At 49.0% G+C, this 21,569-nt stretch overlaps 1 protein-coding gene across 1 annotated transcript; it reads right to left on the bottom strand.

The window, feature by feature from the left end:
* Positions 1 to 85: 85 nt before the first annotated feature.
* LOC149997022 (SEC14-like protein 2) lies at positions 86 to 20,964 on the bottom strand. Its single transcript, XM_090292745.1, has 12 exons — positions 20,826 to 20,964; positions 18,661 to 18,736; positions 14,241 to 14,284; positions 13,789 to 13,848; positions 13,335 to 13,523; positions 11,756 to 11,851; positions 11,513 to 11,573; positions 11,030 to 11,113; positions 7,811 to 7,917; positions 7,590 to 7,729; positions 7,282 to 7,451; positions 86 to 1,603 (listed from the first exon to the last, which is right to left on the bottom strand). The coding sequence occupies exons 1-12, from the start codon at positions 20,877 to 20,879 to the stop codon at positions 1,473 to 1,475; spliced, it is 1,212 nt and encodes a 403-aa protein (XP_090148871.1). The 5' UTR covers positions 20,880 to 20,964; the 3' UTR covers positions 86 to 1,472.
* Positions 20,965 to 21,569: the final 605 nt, after the last annotated feature.

Here is a 21,569-nt window from a genome sequence, read left to right as displayed (position 1 = left end):
TACATTTTGCTAGGTTTCAGAGGCAGAAATTTAGGGTTCTGGGTGCTGAGGAGCGGTGCGGAAGACATTGACTTGCACTCTCTGCTCACTTAACGTAGCTTTATTCATTGGTTAATTTTCCTAACAGATCATTGTAAACCAAGGTCGGGATGTCCTCCTGAGGATTCTGGCTGGGGCCCATCTAGCGTCGGCGGGCCCCTCCTCCCCCTGCTCCCTCAGCTTCGCCAAACCAGCTCGCCAGGCTGGGCCGCCTTCCCGTGTTCTGAGCTCCTCTGCAGCCCAGGATCTGGTTTGCATTTGCAGGACGTGGGATTGTGCTAAGTGCTGTGGTTGCCCGCAGGGCCCGTGCCCTCTAGTTCCCTGTCGCCGAGCGGCCCCATGGCCGTCCCTGCTTGTCACCGTGGGTGGAGGGGACCTGCGAGGCTATTGTGCTTGCCCCCAGCCCCTGGCTTTGTCAGATGCTGGCCCCACAGGCACAGGGAACCCATGGCACCCACTGTAGGCTTCCCACAGAGATAGGACTGCCAAGGCTTTGCTCAGGTCAGTCAGGAAGCGGGTTGGCAAGCACTGTGGAAGGCTCAGACTGGCAAATGCCCTCACAGAGTTCTTCTGTTTGGATCCCATTTGTCATTTTTGTGTGGGTGCTTAAATGAAGAGTTACGTGATGGGATGCTGCGACACTGAACAGGGGAGTGGAAGTCTCAGGACTCACACTCACCCCAGCCTCTCATCCCTTCCCTTCCCAGAACTGAGATCCCTCAAGGTAATTTCCTTGTTCTTTGTTTGCATTAGAGGACAGTGGCTGGGTACCAAAGCTCACTGTCCCACGAAGCTCTGAATCAATGACAATTATTAGTAATTAAAGTGGCAGCCACTGGTACCCATGAGTTGCTGAAGTTCTCAAGGTGAGGGAAACACCTGCCTATCTACCACTGAGAAGATTGATTCTGACTCTGGACCACCTCCTGAGACCTGGGAAAAGCCAAAGGATCCCAGCCTCAGTGATAGAAAGTTTAGAAGAGCCTCTGATCCCCACCATAACTCTAGCAACTGGGTACCTTTCTACTCATTATGATCTAAGCTTACATGTTCATTTGGTTGCACGTTCCTCCCCTGCTGCTGGCTTCCCTGAAATGTTAAGTCTCAATCTCTCCCCTTCTCTAATTTCTTCCCTCCTGCCACCCTATGGTACCCCCTTCCTGTCTCAGCTGTTACAGGTAGGTGATGTTGGCATAGCTTGTAGGACAAATAGATCTATCAGTGCTCAGTCCCTGGGGACTCCTTCATAACTTGAAAAGCAAGGAGACCCACTGTGCTTCCTCTTCCTAATTCTGAAATGACAGCTCCCCAGATTCAGCTGAGTCTTCTAGCCCAGTTTCTTTTGGCGTCAGGGTGCTGGGAAAATGACTGCTACAGGGACAGAAACTGACAGGGAGACACTGAGGGAGCCAGGCCTTCTGTGGGAGGAGGCGTTACTTTGGGGTGACTTCCCCCAGTTGTTTTATCTTATCTTCTGAAGTTTTGTCTGGAAGCAGCACCTCCACAGTGAAATTGACCTTCTTGGAATGAATGAAGCTGTAGGTGTTGTCAAACCGCAGGACATCTGAGGGGAGGCATAAAACCAGACATTCAGGCAATTCTGACAAAGGGCTTGGGGACAGCAATTTTGTTGACTGAGCAAGGCAATGTGGTAGGTAATGACGGTAGCATAAGCAATGGTTCTTTACCTTCTGCAAATGAATCTAGCTGGATTGACAAGACGCTTATGGAGATAAAAACATACCGTGTTTTTCGCTCCATAAGATGCACTCCCCCCCCACCCAAAAGTGGGGGGATATGTCTGTGTGTCTTATGGAGCAAATATTGCGTCACAGACCATGATGTGTATTACCTGACCTGGGGTTCTCAGAAAACTAGAAGAGTACTAGAACCCTAAAGTCTCTCCTCATTTGTTAATGAGAGCGATAATGGTTCTTAATACCGCTGTTGACTGCTGTTCACTTTACATGGTTGAAATATTATTCTGTTATATTTTATTAAATATTTTAGTACACCATTTGGTTCAGATTTTTTTTTTTTTCTTGTTTTCCTCCTCTAAACCTAGGTGTGTCTTATGGTCAGGTGTGTCTTATAATGCGAAAAATACAGCATATATAAGATAGACCATGCCAAATGCCAGAAGAGTGAGAGAGAACCACATCAGTAACAGCTTGGAAAGAGAGAGCCCCATAGACTGAAATCATGTGAAAGGCTTTTTAAAGGAGTTAGAGCTTGAACTGGGCCTTGAAAGGGGAAAGCAGAATTTGTAGCAGCAGTAGTTGTTACAATATTAGTAGTAATGGTAACAATGGCAATTTAGTGTCTCAGCACTGGGTTGGTAATCTATGTTATTTCACTATTCCTCAAAATAACTATGAGTTCAGCATTAGTCCTTTTTTATGGTCTATAAAAAAGGAGGTCACCGTGTCGCAGAGTGAGGAAGTGACAGAGCTGGAATTTCCCCACCCCAAGCCCAGCCCTGTGCAAACTTTTTGAACCAGGAATTTATCCCACAGGAATATAAATAAACAAAGATGCTCATTGCACCCCTGTTTGTAAGACCTAAAGACCTGGGAAAACTCAAATATTCAAAGGAAAATTGCTTTAAAAGTTTAAATTGCAATCCATATGATGAAAGAACTGTTCTGGGATTAAAAGGTTAGCTTCATAGGAAGTGACTGGGAAAATTACACACAATGTATCCTTGGGCCAAAAAAGCAAACTGCAGAACATATTATAAATAGTTGGTAACATTTTTGTTAATATAGATGAAAAAAAAATTTTTTTTGGCTTTGCCACTTTGTCTACTTACACTCCCCAAGTTCTACTCAGGTGCTTGATCTAAAAGGAAAGTTTTCATGTATGCTCATACCACCCTAAACACACCCAAAGTTGTCTAAAAGGAAAGTTTTCTCAAATCCTGTGACAGGTTTTACGATTTCAAATTTTCTTCAAACATACATTGAGTGATAGATATAATTCCTGTGAATGTATGCGTTTGTGTACATGTCCTGTATATTATGGCAACATGTAATTCGTCTAAAGGGATAAGAAATATTTGATAAGATAATAGATAAGACTTGTTAGGAGTGGTTTCCTCTGGGGAGAGAAAATGCGCAGGCAGTTGGCAGAAAAGGCTTTTCCAGCCTTGGCTAAAGAACAGACTGCGTTTAATCTAACCTTTCTGTTATTTATTTATTTATTTATGGTCTTGAGAGGTTGTTCCCTTTCAGTCAAATACCCCTTCAAGAGAACAGAGTGTGAAAACAAGAACTAGCTCCGCCCCTTCCCTATTCTGGTCTTCAAAAAAAAACTATTTAATTCTGAGATTTAACCTTTCCCCTTTCCTGCCCATAGATAAAATGCATAGTTTGGCCTGAGGGTAGTCATGCCACCCACCATTGCTTCATGGGGTGAAGTGAATATTAGTCATTGATCTTCAGTCTATGCCAGAGGTCTCGGAAGCTTCCTCTCTGCCCTGGATGTCAGAGCCTTAGCAACCAGAGTCCGTTGTGCTGGAGAAGTCTTTGTGCTTCTTGGACCAAGCACCATCGAGAGGGCTCTGCCTAGCATGATATTGAATCCTCAGAAACAGGGAAGGAGCTGTTCTGAGGCCCGGACCCGATGGAAGTGGAGCTCATGAAGTACGCGGTTCATTTTGACACTAATCATGTAGTCACAGACTCGTAGAGACCCCAGAGATCCTTCAGGCTAGGACTCCTTAACTTTTGTTGGGGAACTGACCTCCTTGAGAAGCTTATGCTTTCATCATCGGATGAAATTTTCATACAGTCTCAGATCCCCTGGGGCCCATCATGGACCTTCTGGGGCAGCGGCTCCCAACAGGAAAAGTGCCAATTGGGGGGGGGGGGGGCATGTATGGCTATAACCGTGCCCTCTCATTTATGCACTGAAAATATAAACATAAATATATATGTGTGTATATATATTCTGAATTAGCTTCCTTTTATTTCTCCAAATAGATTATATTGATTTTTTAATTATATGTGTGAGTTATATTTCAGAATATTAAAGGGGAACAGTAGATACTATTTGTTATAAAGAGGGAGGTGTTTGGTCTTTAAGATTTATAATCACTGCTCTGGGGAGTCCCTAAATGCCAGATTAGGATTTCTTGCTCTAGCCTACTCCCCTCATTTTAAGGAGGTGAGCAAAGCTTTATGTAGGGACACTTGTTTAAAATAATCAGAGAATTAGGGGCAAAGCTGGATTCAGAAACCAGACCTCCAGATGCCCACTGGGTTCTTCAACTCAGCACTGCCTTGCAATACTGTTTAACCTTCATTCAGTATTTCAGGCCTTCTAGACCACATTCTCCATTCCTGGCAGACAAAGTCCAGATCTTTTTTTCTGAATCTTTTTCTTTCTTAGTAGAGTATTTTACACTCAGGCCCTTTAGGAAATATTAGTTGAGAGAGAAAAAAAGTGAAATCAATTTAGACTTTGTTTCTCCTCCTCAGTAATTGAGGACACTTGGTCAAGGACAGGAACAGCCTGGGGAGAGTTAATGTGCTCCTGCCACTGGAGGCAGGCACAGAGTTTTCATTTCTCTACTGGGTGATTATGCTCCACTTTGCAGTGGGTTGCCTGCTTCTCCAAGGGCATTGCCCTCCCACAGGTGAGCTTGTAACTGAATGCTGGGTTCTCTCTGGGCGCAGGCCTAACCTGAGCCATGGCCCCAGACAACAGCTGATCCCACCTCATTGTCTTTACCCCTGGGAAGGGGGCATAGACACTGTGGCTGGCCTCTCCTCCTCCTGGGACTGGGCAAGAAGCACTTCCCACTCAAGGCCCTGCAGGCAGATAAAGCTTCCATCCAGGAATGTATCCAAGAGGAGCTAAAATAAATTTGTGATTTGCAAACCTAAGCCTGATTATGTTAAAAGCTTCGTGGTCCTTTCTCAGGCTGTGCCCTTCAGGTACTATAGAAGGGTAGTGGGCAATGCTGGAAAGTGGGTCGGGCTCTGCTCCTGGCTGTGTGATCGTGTATAAATTACTTTCCTGGCTTGGGATTCTGCTGTCTCCTCTGTCACATCAGCGGTGGACCTCATCATCTCTAGAACAGTCTACAGCCAAGAGATCCTGGACCAGGATCCTAGGAGTCTCTGGTGTCCTCTGTCTTTTGGTGTCTACTCAAGCTACTTTGTACAAGAGAGAATATCCTTTCTTTCTATTTCAGCTTCCCTGTCCACTAAAACAAACAAACAAACAAACAAATTTCAAGCTTATATGTACAAAATGACTTATGCTCTGTGAACGACGGTATCTGGGCTAGTGCTAAGCCTCGTTCTTGCTGAAGCACACGGTATGTGCCTTCTCCCCCAGGACCCGGCTGCTCACTAACAAGAATACTCCTCCTCCCTGGGGAGCCGTACCACAAAGCATCTGTGAGCAGGTGGCCGTGGAGACTGAAAGTTGCCTGGGATGTGGGAGAAGACACAGTTTCTGAGGTTGGGGTGATGGTGTAGACAAGAACAGAGGCCAAGATATCTGTAGGGCTAGTTCAGATCTGGTGGTGCTGCTATAGAAATGGAGCACAGGGCTTTTCCCATCTCCAGCACCATCTCCAGGATGGCCCTTCTCCCCCAGGTCTTGCCCAAACAGCAATAATGGTGGCGAAAGTGTGTTCAGTGCTTGCTGTATGCCAGGCATTATGCTAAGTGCTACACAGACCTTGTCACTTAATTATCATGTGTCCCTATGAGGTAGAGAATTTGATCCCATTGTAGCGATCAGGAAACTAAAGCTCAGGAAGGCTGAGTTACTTGCTTAAGAACTAGTCAGTAGTCAAGTTCAATTCAACTTGATGATAAAGCCCTTGCTCTCATTGATTTTCCATGCTTGGCCCCTTGGCTCTGACAGGAAAGTGGAGATTTGAGGGTATGTGTGTGTGTGTGTTTGGTTTTTCTGCTTATAAATGCAGTATATGGTCACTGTAAAATAAATTGTATTTGCAGAACAACAATAAGTCCTCACCTAACGTCATCAATAGGTTCTCTGACTTTCAGTGAAACAACGTAGTATAATGAAGCCAGTTTTACCATAGGCTAATTGATATAGTTCCTAAGGCACATTTCTGGTCATAAAAACATCACCAAAATTCTAAATAAATCTCCAAAACACTTCTAATACTAAACATTGAAATATGTGTAAGCTATACATACTTTTCAGAAAGCTTAATAAGAACAAGGTAACAATTTCCCAACTAGCTTATTTCAGGTCAGGGTCACAGGTGGCCAGAGTGCCTCTCCCAGCTCTGGGAGCATGGGGAGCATGGCATGAACTGACTCTGGACAGGAAGCCATTCACACTAAAGGGCACATTCACACATACTCATTACACTGGGACAATTAAGACACCATTCACCTTACGTGTATCCTTGCATGTATATCTTTGGAAGATGGGGGGGAAAAAAAAAAAAAGAGTCCCCAGAGAAAACCCACAAAGACATGGGGAGAATGTGCAAACTCCACACAGACAGTGGCCCTGGCTGGGAATCAGTTTTTTTCTCATTGTCGTAATAAAACACCACTGAACACAATGGTGTTACTTGAAGACCTGCTGTAGTGGTAAAAGCGAAAGCCCTCTATAAGCTTCCCACTATCCCAGAGGTAACCACCATGAGCGTTAGTATAGCTTCCCTGGCATTCTTTTGTATGTAGTTTTTATTGACCAGAGTGAGTGTATACCATATATTCTATGTTTCATACTTTATTTTTTTAACAGGTATTGGACATGTTAATGTCATCTTATTCTCTTAAATGGGCATATTAAAGTCCATTGTATGGATGGACCATAGTTTACTTAATTTATTTAAGAAGACCTTATTAAGTAAGGCCACTTAATTTATTGCCAGGTTCCAGGCTGCTAGGAACATCTTACATCTTCGTGTCTTTGTATAAATATTTCTGCAGGCTAAACTTCTAGAAGTAGAATTGGTAAGTCAAAGGGGATCTTAATCAATAATTGCAAAGTTGAGTGAGGTTAAAAACCTTTTCAAATGCCTAGCTGCCATTCTTATTCCTCTTGGATTAAAGTTCCTGTTCACATTCTGTGCCCAGAGATGTCAAGGCTGGGCTTCTCAGGACCCCCTGCTCAGCCCGTGATCCCTCCACCTACCCAGCCAGTTGTGCCTCTCTGACAGGTGGGGTAGAATTCCCAAGAAATGTCTGATCACAGTCACAAACCCAGTTAGACCTCGACCAAGACAGAGATACTTACAGATGCCAGAACTGCTGCAGGTGAGGGTCCCATCCTCAGGCACCAGGTGGGCATTGTACCTCTGGTTGGGAAGCACCTCTGTCATCTCCCCTGCCTTCTGCCGCTCCCCCGCCTTGGTCTTCAGGAAAATTCCAAAACCGATGTCTGAGCCTTCTGACATGAACTGCCACCTGCAGGGGACATCCACCCATTCCGACATGATTAGGGCATTGCTGGGGTTCTGCCATCAGGACTTCTCTCACCCCAGCCCGTCCACTGGCACCTATGGCTAACGGGCTGAGGTCTCCTGGAAGGGTCCAGAACCCTACCTGAGAACGCAACCGGGGAAGAGGATCTCATACTCTACTTGATGGGAGGAGCCACGGGAAATCTGCACACTGTGCTCATACTGCTGCTTCACCTGGTCTCGCACATAATACTTCTTGGGAATGTCACCTCCATAGTTAATCTAGAAGCAGAGCGTGGAGTGAGCTGGAATGTGCATTTGAGGCAGACTTCCCTGGTCACCTCCAGCCCCTGGGGCCCATACCTTGGATTTGCACTTGGGGTTTCCATCAGGGTCAGTCATGGTGCCCCCATACTCCACAGGGACCTGGTCAGGGCTGATATATTTCAGTAAAACCTCCTTCCAGTTTGCTGGCAGGAGAGGTAAGGAAGGAGAAAGAAGGGTCACCACTAGGTAAGATTTCATCACAGCCCTGGCAGTCTACACAAAAGAAGCAGGGGAGGGAAAAAAAAAAAACCCATCCGCCCCCACACACAAAAAACAGGCATTAGGAACCCGTGATGTGGGCACAGCACTGCAGGGTTCCAGGAGGCACCACCCCCGAGGACTGCCCTGCCCTGCATCAGAAGTCAGGAGACCTGGGTCCTGTCCCCATTGCCTCTGGCCAGGCTATGGTGGGAGTGAAGTCACCTAAGTACTTGAAAAGGATATTGTAAACTATAAAGTGCCCTACCCGTAGGAGTGTATTACCACTCCCAGGAAGGTGACACAAACATTCGAAGTGCAAGGAGGAGCGGACAAAGAGAGGAGGGAAGCGCATTCCCTGCAAAGGGAACAGCATGTACCGCAGGCAGGAGGGCCAGCATCAACCACCTCTGTCCCGGCTGGCCTGAACTCAGGGAGGGCAGAGCCGTGTATGTCATCCCCCACTTTTTCTACACATAACGATGCTCAGTTGTGACGGAATGAACTCCTCAGTGCACAGTGGCCCCTTAAAACAGGTTCTCTTGGCTTTACCCCAGCCAGGATTTCACATCTGCTCCTGTTTTGTTAGTTAGTTAGTTAGTTTGTTTTAAGGCTGTTTAGCTGCCCATGGTTTGGCTCATTTTTTGGTAACCAAGCCCTTCCCTCACTCTAGGAGAGTTTGACTCTAGCACAACCAGTGCTGTGCACCGCTTCTCCACTGTTCCAAACTCCTCAACAAATAGCAGCCAAGTACAATATTTTCATACTGGAAACCTTTCCGTGCTGATGCTAGAAACCATATAAAGGCAGCAGATCCAAGTCATGGAGTACAACCTCGTGTACTCTGCCGCTGGTGTGGGCTGGAAACCCACAGGGACTGTTCAGGGCCTCCCAGCCCTCAGTTTCGGGGACCTGAGTCCATGCAGCTCCTGGAACACAGCGTCTGTGGTCTCGGGGTGATTTAATCTTCCCTGCTAAGCTCCAGCGACCAGCCAAGAGTAAATTTCTTCCCTTTTCTGTGGAAGATCCTGAACTTTCTCAGCAGAGGCGGGTTTGGTTGAAAAGGTTTCAGGTGTGGGTGGGAGAAGAGACTGAGCCTCCACCACAGCTCTGCTGCCAGAAAACCTAAGTCTCTCATGCTTATGGTGGGTGGGAGTAGCAGAGAAGCCAAAACCACCCGAGGCCTTGCTGGGATTTTGTGTTTCTTCCCCTAGCTCAGCTGGAGCATTGGAATAAGGCCAGGGGGCATTCTTCCGATCTCATAGAGTCACTGAGGCAAGGAGAAACAGAACTTGTAGCTGCAAGAGCCAGGATGAGAACCCAGAAGTCCTGGACTTTCCAGACTGCCTGTCTCCACTCTCAGGACTTACCAGCACACATTTGAAAAATCTCCACTTTCACTGTGTTGCCTAAAGGTGAACATTCAAAAACCTCCAGAATCCCTATTACTTGCCCCCAGGTCCAAGTCCAGAGATGCCTCAAGTCTTCCATGACCTACACAGTCCCAATCTACCTTTCTAGCCTTTTCTCCTACCACTCCACTTAACGCTCCAGCACAACTGTCTTCTGTCTGTCCTGGTTGGCTTGACTTCTGAACATCTGGGTTTCCCTGTGGCCTGATGGTCTCCCTGCTTCCTTACATACCTAATCCCTGCCTACCTGCTTCTCTGACAACCTCCTCAATCACTTCCGAATCTTCCTGATGGGCTCCTCTTCCTCTGCCTGCCCTTGAGCTTGGCTATCCCCTAGAGCTCAGAGCCTCTGTTCTTCTGGGGGCAGTCTTATCTGGTCTCAGGGTCTTAGCTGCTGCCTGCATTTGATAGCTCCCAAGTCTCCAAGCTGGATGGAGTTCTTTCCTAAGCTTCAGGCTCCAGCATCCCCAACATCTGTATGTCTCACACACTCTTCAAACTCAGCATCAAGCTTATTCTTCCAGTTGTTTTCCTCCAGTGAACTAATTGCGTTACAGTGACTGTGATGCTTAGTCACTTGTGCCAGACACCAGGGAGTCATTCTAGATTTCTCTTCATCCCTTCCTACATCCAGTCATTTGAGTTCTTATGTTTTACTCCCTAAACAAGTCCTAAATCCATCCTCTCCTCTCTCTGCCCACTGCCTTTGCCCCAGCACAGGCTTGCGACACCTGCTGCATGGACTATGCCCACAGTGGGCAAACGGGTATCTGTCCTTCACAATCTTGCCAATATGATATGTCTCAATTTAAAATCTGATCCTGGTAAAACCCTGCTGAGAACCCACCTCTGGTTCCCAGGGGCCTGTAATGTCCTGGCTTCTTAGCATTGTGCCCTGGATTCTCTGTGACCTGCTCCTGGCTCCCTCTTCAGCCTTATCTCTTACCGTATCGTCCCATGAACTGTACAATTGCATGTGCCATGGTGTGTAAGGTGTTTGCTCAATGCTGTTCTCTCTGGCTGACAGCTTGCTGCCTTTCTTTATCCGGCTGCTCTTACTCATTCCATTGTACTTGGCTGAGGTAGGTCTCACCTCCTCCCTAGGTCAAGTGGGCTTTGTGTTTCCCTTCCCTAAGAGACCTAGAGCTCTTCAAGGGACTTGTCTAATTCACCTTTCTAGCCTTGGCACCTAGTCCAGGGCCTGGCACATAGTAGGTGCTCATTAAATGAAACCATTCCTGGTTGTCCCCAGCTGAAAGTAGCCTCTGTTCCTGTGACCTCCATGGCACCTTCTCTAGGCCACTTCTAGTACCTTTTCTAGTTTTTAATCATAGCTTTCTCTCTAAAGGTCTTTTCTCTCCTCTTACACTGTAAGCTCCTTAATGGCAAGGACTGACATTTCATTCACCTTTGAATCTACGATACTGAGCTCAGTACTTTCTTCTAGAGTGTCTTGAGAGGAAATGCTCTCATGAGAGCAGACAGGAAGACCGCTAGCCCAGCCCCAGCTTGCTCCTGGGTCCCACTGCTACCAAACCAAGAGAGGGAACTTGTGCCCCGGTGGCTGTTGGCCCTACCTCTAAAGCCATCCCCAGTTTGGGCCATAGACCATCCTGTGGAGTTGAGAAGAGTCTGGGCTACTCACCCCCCAGCACCATGATCTTGTTACGAGTCTCCTCACTCAGGAAGTGTTTGACGAGATTAAAGGCCACAGGAAACAGCTTAGGGGCTGGAACAGAGACCAGGCAACATGAGACCAGAAGAAGTGCCCACTCTGTCCCTAGCAATGTTGTCCACAGCGTCCTGTGTCTCAGGCCACGTGTTCTCCAGTGCTAGTGCTGTGGAGCCCACATAGGCAGCTCAGGGTATGAGGCTCAGCATGGGCACCTCCACATCTGTACAGTAGGTACAGTCACGCGGGTATAGTCTTCCTGCCGCACCTAGCTGGATGGCTCAAAGGCAGTAATAAATTGTAACAGCTTTGTGACTTGTAAAGCAACTTGCATATGTCAAGGGTCTTCAGGTTCCCTCCTTTAGCTCACTCTGTTTTACTCTCCTGAATCTGTCCTGGTAACATTTTTGACCCCTTTTGCTCATTTGATGTTCTCACTTGGAATTCCCAACTTACCTTTAATAACAAAAAGACGCTTCAATGTTTCAGGATAATTATCCTCAACCAGGCAGAGAAACTGTGAAAACAAAATCACCAAGTATAGCAGACTCAGTCTTCTGTGCCGGGGTGAGAAACCCAGCCTCCTCCAGGCTAGACTCTGCCCCCATTGTCTCACCCGTCCCGCAGGGCATCCTTGCTGAGGGGTCCATCCCCTGCTCTCTGCTCCCCGCACCCTGCCTCTCCAGTCCTGCCCCTCACCTCTCCATAGGTCTCCACAGCAGGCTTCCAGAGATGCTTGAGGCCAAGCCCTTCACAGTCATAAATCATGGTAACGGAATCCACCTTCTTCCCCATCTGCAGGGGACAGAGGAGCAGAAAGTCACAGCAGGCTGCCCTGCTGCAGAAGCCCACCCAGTCCAGGGCAGATGCTGACTGCGTCATGTGCCCATATTGCAGCTGGCTCTGGGCAGGGCTGTACTAGGGTTTTCCAAATGGAGATAGTATTCCCTTACTTATCGTGGGTATTACGTTCCAGACCGTCCCCCGTGAAGTAGGAACCTTACATTTATTCTACACTCTTAAACCTATGTCACTTTAACAACATGCATACACAATACCGCAAAATCCTGTGATATAGCAAAAAATCCACGATAAATAACTAAATATAATATTTTTTAAAATCCCGTGATACAGTGTGGCCGCGATAAAGCAAGGGACTACTGTAATCACCTCAGGCCACAATTGTGGCCCAGGCAAGTCACAATTCCTGCCCAGGTTTCCATGTTCTCATCCAGCAAGCCACTGGGTGGACCAAGATTGCATCTGAGGTCCCTTCTCTTCCGTAGTTTGACCTGACGGCCTCCCTCTTCCTCTCTGCAGCACCAGGTAGTGCTCTGTCTGCGGGGCTTTGTGTAGCCACATCTCATGCATGAGATGTTCTCTGTCCAGCCTAAGCCTTTAAGGGTGCATTCCTGTCTGGTGTTTCTTTGCCTGCCCAGCCTGCAGGATCTCTGCACACACTAGGCTCGCATGAATGTTTGTGGATGACAGTGTTGGAATGGTCCCACACACACTGCATCATTTCATTGGACCTTTACGCTTGCCAAAGGGGAAGAAAGGAGACAAGATCATGGTAGCAGCTCCAGCTTGCTCTTCAGCCTTTTCCTCAGTAAGGACATCAGCTGTCCTTATCATTTTTGAAATACAGAGTTAAAGAAACATAGACTCTTAGCTCACCCACACCAGCAATACCCAAATACTTGTCTTGGGATACGATAATCTGTGACAAAGATCTCCCTGGTGCCCAGATAAATTCAAAAAATAACAATAACAGTTAAGTTCCTTTTTAAATTGCTTTTTAGAGAGAGAGAGAGAGGAAGGGAGAGAGAGAAACACCAGTCTGTTGTTCTATTTATTTATGCATTCTCTGGTTGATTCTTATATGTGTCCTGACTGGGAATTAAGCCTGCAACCTTGGCATGTCGGGACGATGCTCTAAGCAACTGAGCTACCTGACCAGGGCCCAATGCAGTTATTTATGAAGCTAAATTTACTATTTAAAGGACTGCCTTTTGTTCTAAGATTTTGCCATTCCTATACTTTTGGGGGTTAATTATGCTGATGGTAACTGGCAATTTTTTAAAAGTCTTTATTTGGAAAAACAAAAATTTGACAACATATGTTAGTCCCTAAAGCTTTGAAATTCCACTGATCTATGAAGTCCAAAGGTCCAGGCCTCAGCCCTGACGCTGTGTTTGTGTCCCTGTGTGATATCCCTGCTCCTGCTTGAATGCCTCTACCGGGATGAGCTCATTTTCAACCGTGCTAATCCACTCACCTTTTCAGACTGGCGGCTACACTCCTGCAGAAGCCGCTCACAGTCTCGCATCTTGGTCTTCAGCAAGTCTTGTTTGGTGGCTGAGAGGAGCAGACCCCTGGCATCCAGAGGTCCAATGATATCATACCAGATGGGAGAGCCCTCTCTGTCGTAGCCGCACATGCCTCCTGACAGATACAGTTGGACCACCTGGGCAAAGACACAGAGAAGGCACCTGGTAAGCAGACTCAGGGCAGCCACACCTTCCCTGTATCATGGGGCCTTCCTCTGGGTTCATCAGTCTCTCCCTCAGTAGTCTCCCCCTGGGTACCAATGGACACCCATTCTGGGAACCGTTAGGGTCCACTTGGCATTGTCAAACCTTTCTTCTGAAGGTTCCAATCCCACAGACCCAGGCCACAGATTGTGCTCTAATGGCCTAACAGAGGGATGGGCCAGGATCACTTGTCCTCACCTCTGGAGGCTGCCAACTCATGATGTTTTCAATGTCCTTCTGCTTTCGGAACTCCACATGCTGCAAACATACAATCGGGGCTTTAAAAAAGTGAGAGCGGGGCAGGGACACCCCTTAATAGACATCTAGCAATAGGTGACAGCATGAACAGGTAAGTCATGAGAAGGCAACTGGCAGGAATGCAAAAGAAGGCATTTCCTGTTTTAGAGGTCTTGGCAGAACACCCTTTCTTGGCTAGCCCAGACCTGGCTAGGAAAGCTCTGTTTCTAGGGAAGGGAATGCACTTTCACCAGAGGGATAAGGCAGTAGTGGTTGGCTGATACTCAGCTACATCACACAACCACAGGCTGGGATGGAGGTGAGTGGGAGGAGCAAAAGAAGTTCAAGCACAGTATGGTTTTGATGGGCAGGAATGGAGGCATCCATGGGATTTGGAAGCAAGTGGATCTCACCTTCCGGAGCATGGCCTCAGACTTCTGCAGGTCAAAGCTTCTTGCTATAACAGGGAAACATGTTCAGGGTTAGGCGAGCTGACTGGGCGTCCAAGGACAAGGAGATTTCCCTGTTCTCATACTGGGGCCAGCTCCTCTCTCTCAACACCCCCGCTGACTCTCAGATCACCCCACCTGTAAAAGTTAACATGAGGACCTTCACTGAGGGCTTCTGGAGCACACCAGCCCCTGGTGAGCAGGTTAAAGTTAAGTTCAGGTGGGAGTAGCATTGCAACTTTAGGGTCAAAAGAGTTTTACCCTAGTAGATGCAATGAGGTGAAGGGTCTTATCTCCTCTCAGGAAACGTGAACCCTGGACTCACTTATCATTTAGCTTTTTCCCTTACACAAAGTTAATCTTTTCCACAGTCTAACATCCAGTCCTGAGAACCTGACCCACAGTTCAAAGATGAACGTGGCTGCCCCATAACCTGGGGTAGAGCTGGCAGAACATCCCAGTAGGATGGAGGGCTTGATAAGGTTCCAGTCAATCTTGCCATGTCCTCCGCGGAGACCCACACATACCCCAATGGGCCCTCCTCCCATGGTTCCTGTAAAGGTTCAGAATTACAAGTTCACCTAGGCCAACTCTATTTTATACACGAGCCCCCAAAAGTTGTCTTGCTAAAGCTTGAACACAAAGACCCCACTGCCCTCCAAAGCCTCCTGCTTCCGGATAATCCGAGTTACCATGTGTCCTCGGCTCTCATTGTTGTACTGAGCGGATATCCATCCAGAGACACTTAGAGAGTGGGGTCACTCCCTCAGCCGTGTGACAACCTTTCCAATACTGGCCAATACTGTGCTGCTGCTGCGTCCCCTCTGCTTTCATGCTGCCCATCAGTGGGTCCTTTTCCTCAGAGCTTGATTTCAGGTTCACCCAAATAACTTTTTGGATCATTTCATGTTTGCCAGCGTCCCTCTTCAAGTGTGTTGACCAGAACTGACCACAGCACCAGGTGTTGCCTACCCTTCTCCAACAAAGCCTAAGAACATTCTTGGCGCTGGTCACACCCTTAACGCTGGTGGAACATATAGTCAACTGAAACCCCCAAGTCCTTCTCAGCTGTTCTGCCACTAAGCCTTCATCCCGTATGTTGTGAGGTGGTTTTCTGGCTCAACCCCTCTCAGATTTCATCTTGTTAGAGTCAGCTTCATTGAATTCTTTTCTTTTTTAATTTAAGATTTTATTTATTTATTTTTAGAGACAGGAGAAGGGAGGGAAAAGAGAGGGAGAGAAACATCGATGCAAGAAAGAAACGTCAATCAGTTGCCTCTCGTGCCTGCAACTGGGCACGTGCCCTGACTAGGAATTGAACCTGTGACCCCTCGCTTTGCGGGATGATGCCCAACCAACTGAGCAACACTGGTCAGGGTTTCATTTCATTCTTTGAAGAGCTTTTGAGATCCAGATTTTGACCAGTTTTGTCATCTGACCTATGAACTGTCCCTTCCAGCTGTATGTGCTCTGTGGATTTAATTGACATCAAGATCTGCTTGACAACCCTGGAACCTGGGTCAGATCGGTTGCCCTCTGGACTGTCTCTGGACCTTTAGTCGCTGTGTCCCAGGAGTGCCCAAGCATATTCCCTGACTCTGTTATCATAAAATTCAGTCCACTTTTGATGCATACAAAGGGTGCATCAAGAGATTTGACCAACGCCACACCTTTCATCAGTGCTGGACCTGTGTTTGGAGAACCGAACAGTCTTCAGTCTTGGGAAGTTCCTCCTCACTGCCCTTTATGTGCCATCGTGGCAGCAGGGGCAGCTTTTAGAGGAATATAATCCAGGCTTGCATCTCAGCCCTTCCACGTCCCTGGCTGACCTTGGTCAAGATACTGCACATCTCTGATGGAATCATTTAATGAGCTGAAACCACTTGGATAATGCAAAGCAACATCCTATCATGCCGGGGAAGCCCGGCTGGACTGTGAAAGTGGGAATCCTCCATCAGAGGGACACCCCTAACTGTCAGAAGAGACCTTATCTTCCCAGGGAGCAGGAGCGGCAGTGAACTGTGAGCCCCCTTATCTCAGGGTGGTTCTACAGTTAACACTTATCTGCCAGGGTCCAACATCCAGGGTCTTCTCTAAGGGCCCTCCCTTAGTTGCTCCTTGCCCGGGGCAGCACCTGGCCTGGTCCCTCCACAGGCCTGCTGAGTCAGGCCTCTCCAAAGTTTCTGCTGCCCTGGTCAGGGGCAGCTCAAAGCATGGCTGAGGGTACTGCCAGAGAAGCCCACCTAGGAGCAGCTGTCCCAGGTTCTTATTTGATCACTTCCTAGGTCTGGAAAATAAGGAGGCTCAGACCCTCATAGGGTTGCCACCGCTTCGTGGTTTTTATCTTGCCGTCTGACTCTCCTTACTGGAGTGCCCAGAGCTCAACCACAGTCAGGGGGAGGCAGTGGAGATTCGTGTGCCTGCTCTCAGGGCCTGGGGCTGGGAGAAAACTAAGTGTACCTGAGTGAGGGGGATGGGTATAGAATGGAACCCAGCTCACACCTAGGTGAGAAAAAGACATTCTGCTGGCATGCACCTTGTAGACATTTCCTTTAGAACAAAAGGTAGAAAGAGAAAAGGTTTCTAAAAAGAGGAAGACAACAAAAACCCTAACGGAAATTCATAGTAGAATCTGACCAGGCCTGAGCTCCTGCCCTGGAAATGTGAGGCACCAAATAAAGTGCAGAGGAGATACTTCCCCTGTTCGCAGAGGCACAGCTTGGCTTCAGGGGCAGCTGTGGCTTAGTGGAGAGAATAATGGCCTGGAAATCTGGGCCCCAGATTTCTGCCCTGATTCTGCTTCACATCAGCTATGTGCCTTCAGCTAAGTGCCCTCCCCTCTCTGAGCCTCAGTGTTCTCATCTGGTAAATGAGGATGACCACACTCTTTGATGTTCCTGCAAAGAGAAAGGTTATCCCAGGACTGGGGAGTTGAGGGTGCCTGTGAAACCAGCTGCAGGACCCCAGGCTGGCCTCTTACATAAAAGAGCGCTAAGTTGTTTTTCACAGCTCTCTGAAACCACACAGATCTAGCAGCTGGCCCTTTAAGGCAGTGAAGGTTTCTCACTCTTTGCACTCGCCCACTTCTAGCTACAGCTCTTCAGCAAACTGGGGACCAAAATACCCTCCAGCCCTGGACTGACTCTACTGCCACCCCAACACTGCCCCTCCACCCACTCTGGGTGTGCTGGGGATGTGGGTTTGCAGGTTTTCTTTCAGGGGAAAATGGCAAATGACATTTCCGGAGGTACACAGAGCCCCATGTGGCTCTCATGCCGTGGGGTGCCTCTAGTAGTCCCTCAGAGCATGCCAGTCTGTTCAATTTCTGCACAGAAAAGGAAAACCCAGCTCTTCGCCTGCCCCAAGACTCCGACTGTATGTGAGTGTGTATGTGTGTCTATAAATAAATAATCAGGCACAATTTGTACTTTAATTTTTGAACTATGGATCCACATCACAACTTAATCTCTGTTAATCTAAGAAAGTGGAATTTATTCTCTATTATTTCTATGCCTAGTAATAAAGTTTCTACAGAGAAAAAGATAGTGTGTCACAAGAACCAGAGAGGGTGGCACGTGACTTGAATTACAAAAGAGAGAAAAAAGAACAGGAAGACTTCAGGACTTGGGGCATGGGGTTGAGTTTAACCCTACTGCTAATAGAAACATGTACATTGCATCACAGGCCCAGAGTTCTGTCATGCCACATCTTGCAGTCATCCGGGCACCCTGTCTCATCCTGCTATTCCAGAGAGGGGTCTAGGGCAGATGTTCACCCCTGGCCCAGGTACAAGAGCCAGGCTGGAGCAGAAGTAGAATTAGAACGTGGGACTCTGGAGCCTGGTGGTAGCTTGAGGGAAGTCTTGTCAACCTAGTTCAGGCTAAGCTCTCCCCCACCATGTTTCCTATGCTCCCCACCCCAACTTCAAGCTTCCTAAACTGTTGCCAGCAGGAGGTCTGCCATCCCAACAGGCCACAGAAGGGCCCAGTCTCTCCCAGGAGCCAGGACTCTGGTTCTAAAGGACTCCACCGCCGACTTCCCACATGACTAGGGCCTTTCTCGGCTTTTCCTCAATCTGTTTCCCCAAGTCCATCAGCAGAGTGGATAGAAAGGACACTGGGTTGGGACTCAACCAACCTGGGATCTAGTCCTCTCTTTTTCTGCAATTCAAGCACTGTGTGACTTGGGGCAGGTCACTTCACCTCTCTGAGCCACAGTGTTCCCTACCCAGTAGGAAGGTTTGTCATTGCCAAAGGGCCCTTTTGTTCCTAAGGGTTGAAAACTCCAGATTCTCAGATTGCCAGGGCCAGGGTTTCCAGAGGGTGCTATTCTGTTACCCAGAACTCGACCCTGCCCCAGCCCCTCGCAGCCCCTCTTCCCTCACCTCGGAGCCAGCGCAGGAGAAAATGGTCATCTGGATTTGGAAGGGTGGGCAGCACATCCTGGACATTCTCCCGAAACTGTAGGGAGAGGTAGCTGAGTGAGTGACAGGTCCCACCCTGACGGCCCACTACCCAGGACTTTCCACAGGGGCTTTGCTGGACCCCTTTTCAACATCATTCAACTTTGCAAACACTGGCTGAGCATTTGGGCTGCATAGAGCATCCTGTCCATCATGCTAATGGGAGCCAGAGCATGATAGGCAGCAAGTAAGACACTCACCCTGCCTAGCTGCATGCACTTCCACCTCCAGTGTGGCAGGCCAGCACATGTGTTCTGAGCTAACTGATAGTAGACACTCTGGGGCATGCCATAGTAAGAGCTGTCAATTCATTAAGTATTCCCCATGTGCCCAGCACTGAACTTCATACTTATCTTATTCCTGCCTCATTTAGTGTCTCTAGAGGTATTACTGTCCCCATTTTACAGATAAAGGAATTAAAGCTCAGAGAAGCTAAGTAACATGTCCAACGTTAAACAGCTAGAAATCAGCAGAGCAGATGCAAAGCCGGGTCTGTTGGAGGCCAGAGCACTCATTCATGGTTTTCCGCCCCCTTAGTAATGGAATGGAGAGCAATGTGATTGGCAGAGCAGAGGGAAAGAAGAGTTTGATTCTGACTGGGGCCAGGAAGAGGGTGGTTTCATGGCTTCATATTTTAAAAAATAGCATTTAAGCTAGTCTTGAAAGCAATCAACGGCAGCAGGAGGGGGGAGGAGGGTTATCTGGGTGGAAGGAACAGTTCCAGCGAGAAGCCATGAAGGGGGAAAGTGCAGGGAGTGCCAGACAAGGAAGGTGGACAGTGACCCCAAGGGATGGCCACACCCACTTCCAACTGTTCTCTACCCTGTAACTGAACACACATGCTGCCCATGCCCTCCCCTTACCTCCTGCTCCCAGCCACTCACCTTTCCCTAGTTACTGACCTACAGGGCAGCCACAGAGGGGACCAATGAGGACCAGCCATCTCTGCCCCTTGCCTAGGTCAGCCAAGGACTCAGACCACCCCCCCCCCCAAACAACTCCCAGGTAAACTGCTCATCCAGGGCCCAGATATGAAGCCAGCACTTACCAAGGACCCTACCCAGCCCCTGGTTTCCAGTTTAATCACCACTAATCCCTTATCTGCCTAACTTCCCCTGCAGGTCAGCAGTAAAATCTGAAACCTCCCTATCCAGTCTCCCTGGGACAGGGGAGGCCCAGCTTGAGCAAAGCCTTTATGGGGCTGGTGCCTCAGCCTCGCTGCCATAGCAGGAGACCTCTATTCCCCCCACCACTTCCCAGCAATGGAAAACTGCCCTGCTTTGGAGCCCGCAAACATTGAGACTGGACCCAATTGGCTCTGGTTCCAAGAAAGCCAACCTCCCTTCTTCCTAATGGCAACACAGAAGTGGAGGCACAGGTGGTGGGGAGGGGATGCAGCCATTGAACTGTTGCCTCCTCCGCCCAGGTGCCAAGGCAAAGCCAGGCTTACCTCCCAGCCTGAAGGGCATCGGCCCAAGTCCCCAACCAGAGAGGGATAAGATTGCAGGACAGGGGAGGACTCCTCTCAGCTCAAACTGACCGGAGCCCACTGAGTCAGCAGTAGGATTCCAGACCTCCCTGCACATTCTCTGGTCCAGCCTCCTCATTTCAGTTCATCAACTAGCAAACATGAAGGACAGGTTTTGACCAAGGTCGCAGAGCGACTTGGGACCACAGGAGGGGCTACCCAAATATCCTTAGGAGCTGTCCAGGGCGCTTACCATAGGTGCCACTGCCCTGCAAGAGGAAAACCTCCCGGAAATGGGAGGAAACCTGGGGCCCTGAGCCCTGGGTCGGGCTGCCAGTTCCGAAATGAATGTCGCCTTTGTGCCCTGAACTGCCTCCAAGGGCTTCCAAGCAAGCACTTCCTCCCAGGGGGTACCTCCAGGGGCTCGTTCGGGGCTGGGGCCGGGTGGCCAAACTTCCCCAGGGCCCCCTCGGCGGGCCGCGGGACGCGGGACGCCAGGTGCCGCGGAACCCTGCTCCCGCCGCCACCCGCCCGCCGGGAACGGTCGCCTGCCTCCCACCCAGACAGACCCTTCCCGGCCCGCCGCCGCCGGAGGGCCGGGATCAGGATGAGGGCTCACCTTGGCGAGAGCCTCCTTCTGCTTGGGGCTCAGGTCGCCGACTCTGCCGCTCATCTTGGGTCAGGGCGCGGCGGTTGCAGCAGCTGATGGAGCTCCTACTCGCTCTCCGCAGCCTCCTGCCCGTGCCGGCCGCCAAGCCCCGCCTTTTAAAGGGTCCCCAGGGGCGGGGCAGGAGATGCTCTGGGCTCTAGCTTCTGGCGCGTCCCATTCGCTCTCCTGAGGTCGGTGACTTGGGCAGGAGGCGAGCAGCAGTGCCCAAGACAAGCCGGGGCCCAGAAAGTCTGGGTTCTAGTCCGAAATTTACTCTTTGCTCACAGTGTGGCCTTGGATAAGACACCTGAACTCTCTGGGCCTCAGTTTCCTCGTCTAATGAGCTCTTCTAAGATCAAGCCCCCATAGCACAGGACTGAGTCTCCACCCGAAACTCTAGGGAGCTTGTCTGGTGCCACTAGGGGAGAGGACTCAGGTCCCCTAAGCCTAGCCATCGTCCTGCCTCTGGGAACTGGGTATTGGCCATTTCTCTTTTAGGCTCTTGCCCTTCTGTTCTGCCCTCGGTTTTGGACAACCCAGCTTGGGGCCTTTCAGTATTGACAGCCTTTCCCCATGTGGGGCAGACAGGCTGAGGGCGCGAGGAAGCACAGTCCTGGTCTCCCCACCCAGAACCCTGTCCTTTGCATCTGACCTTCCCAGCACTCCAAGAGCTGCTCCTACGTGGCTCACACCCTCAGCCAGCATGGAAGAAAG

This window comes from Furipterus horrens, unplaced genomic scaffold, assembly GCF_987537825.1.
Source record: "Furipterus horrens unplaced genomic scaffold, mFurHor1.1.pri manual_scaffold_11, whole genome shotgun sequence".
NCBI lineage: Eukaryota > Metazoa > Chordata > Mammalia > Chiroptera > Furipteridae > Furipterus > Furipterus horrens.
Note: the sequence above shows the minus strand (reverse complement) of the source record. Positions and strands in the feature narration are given on the sequence as shown.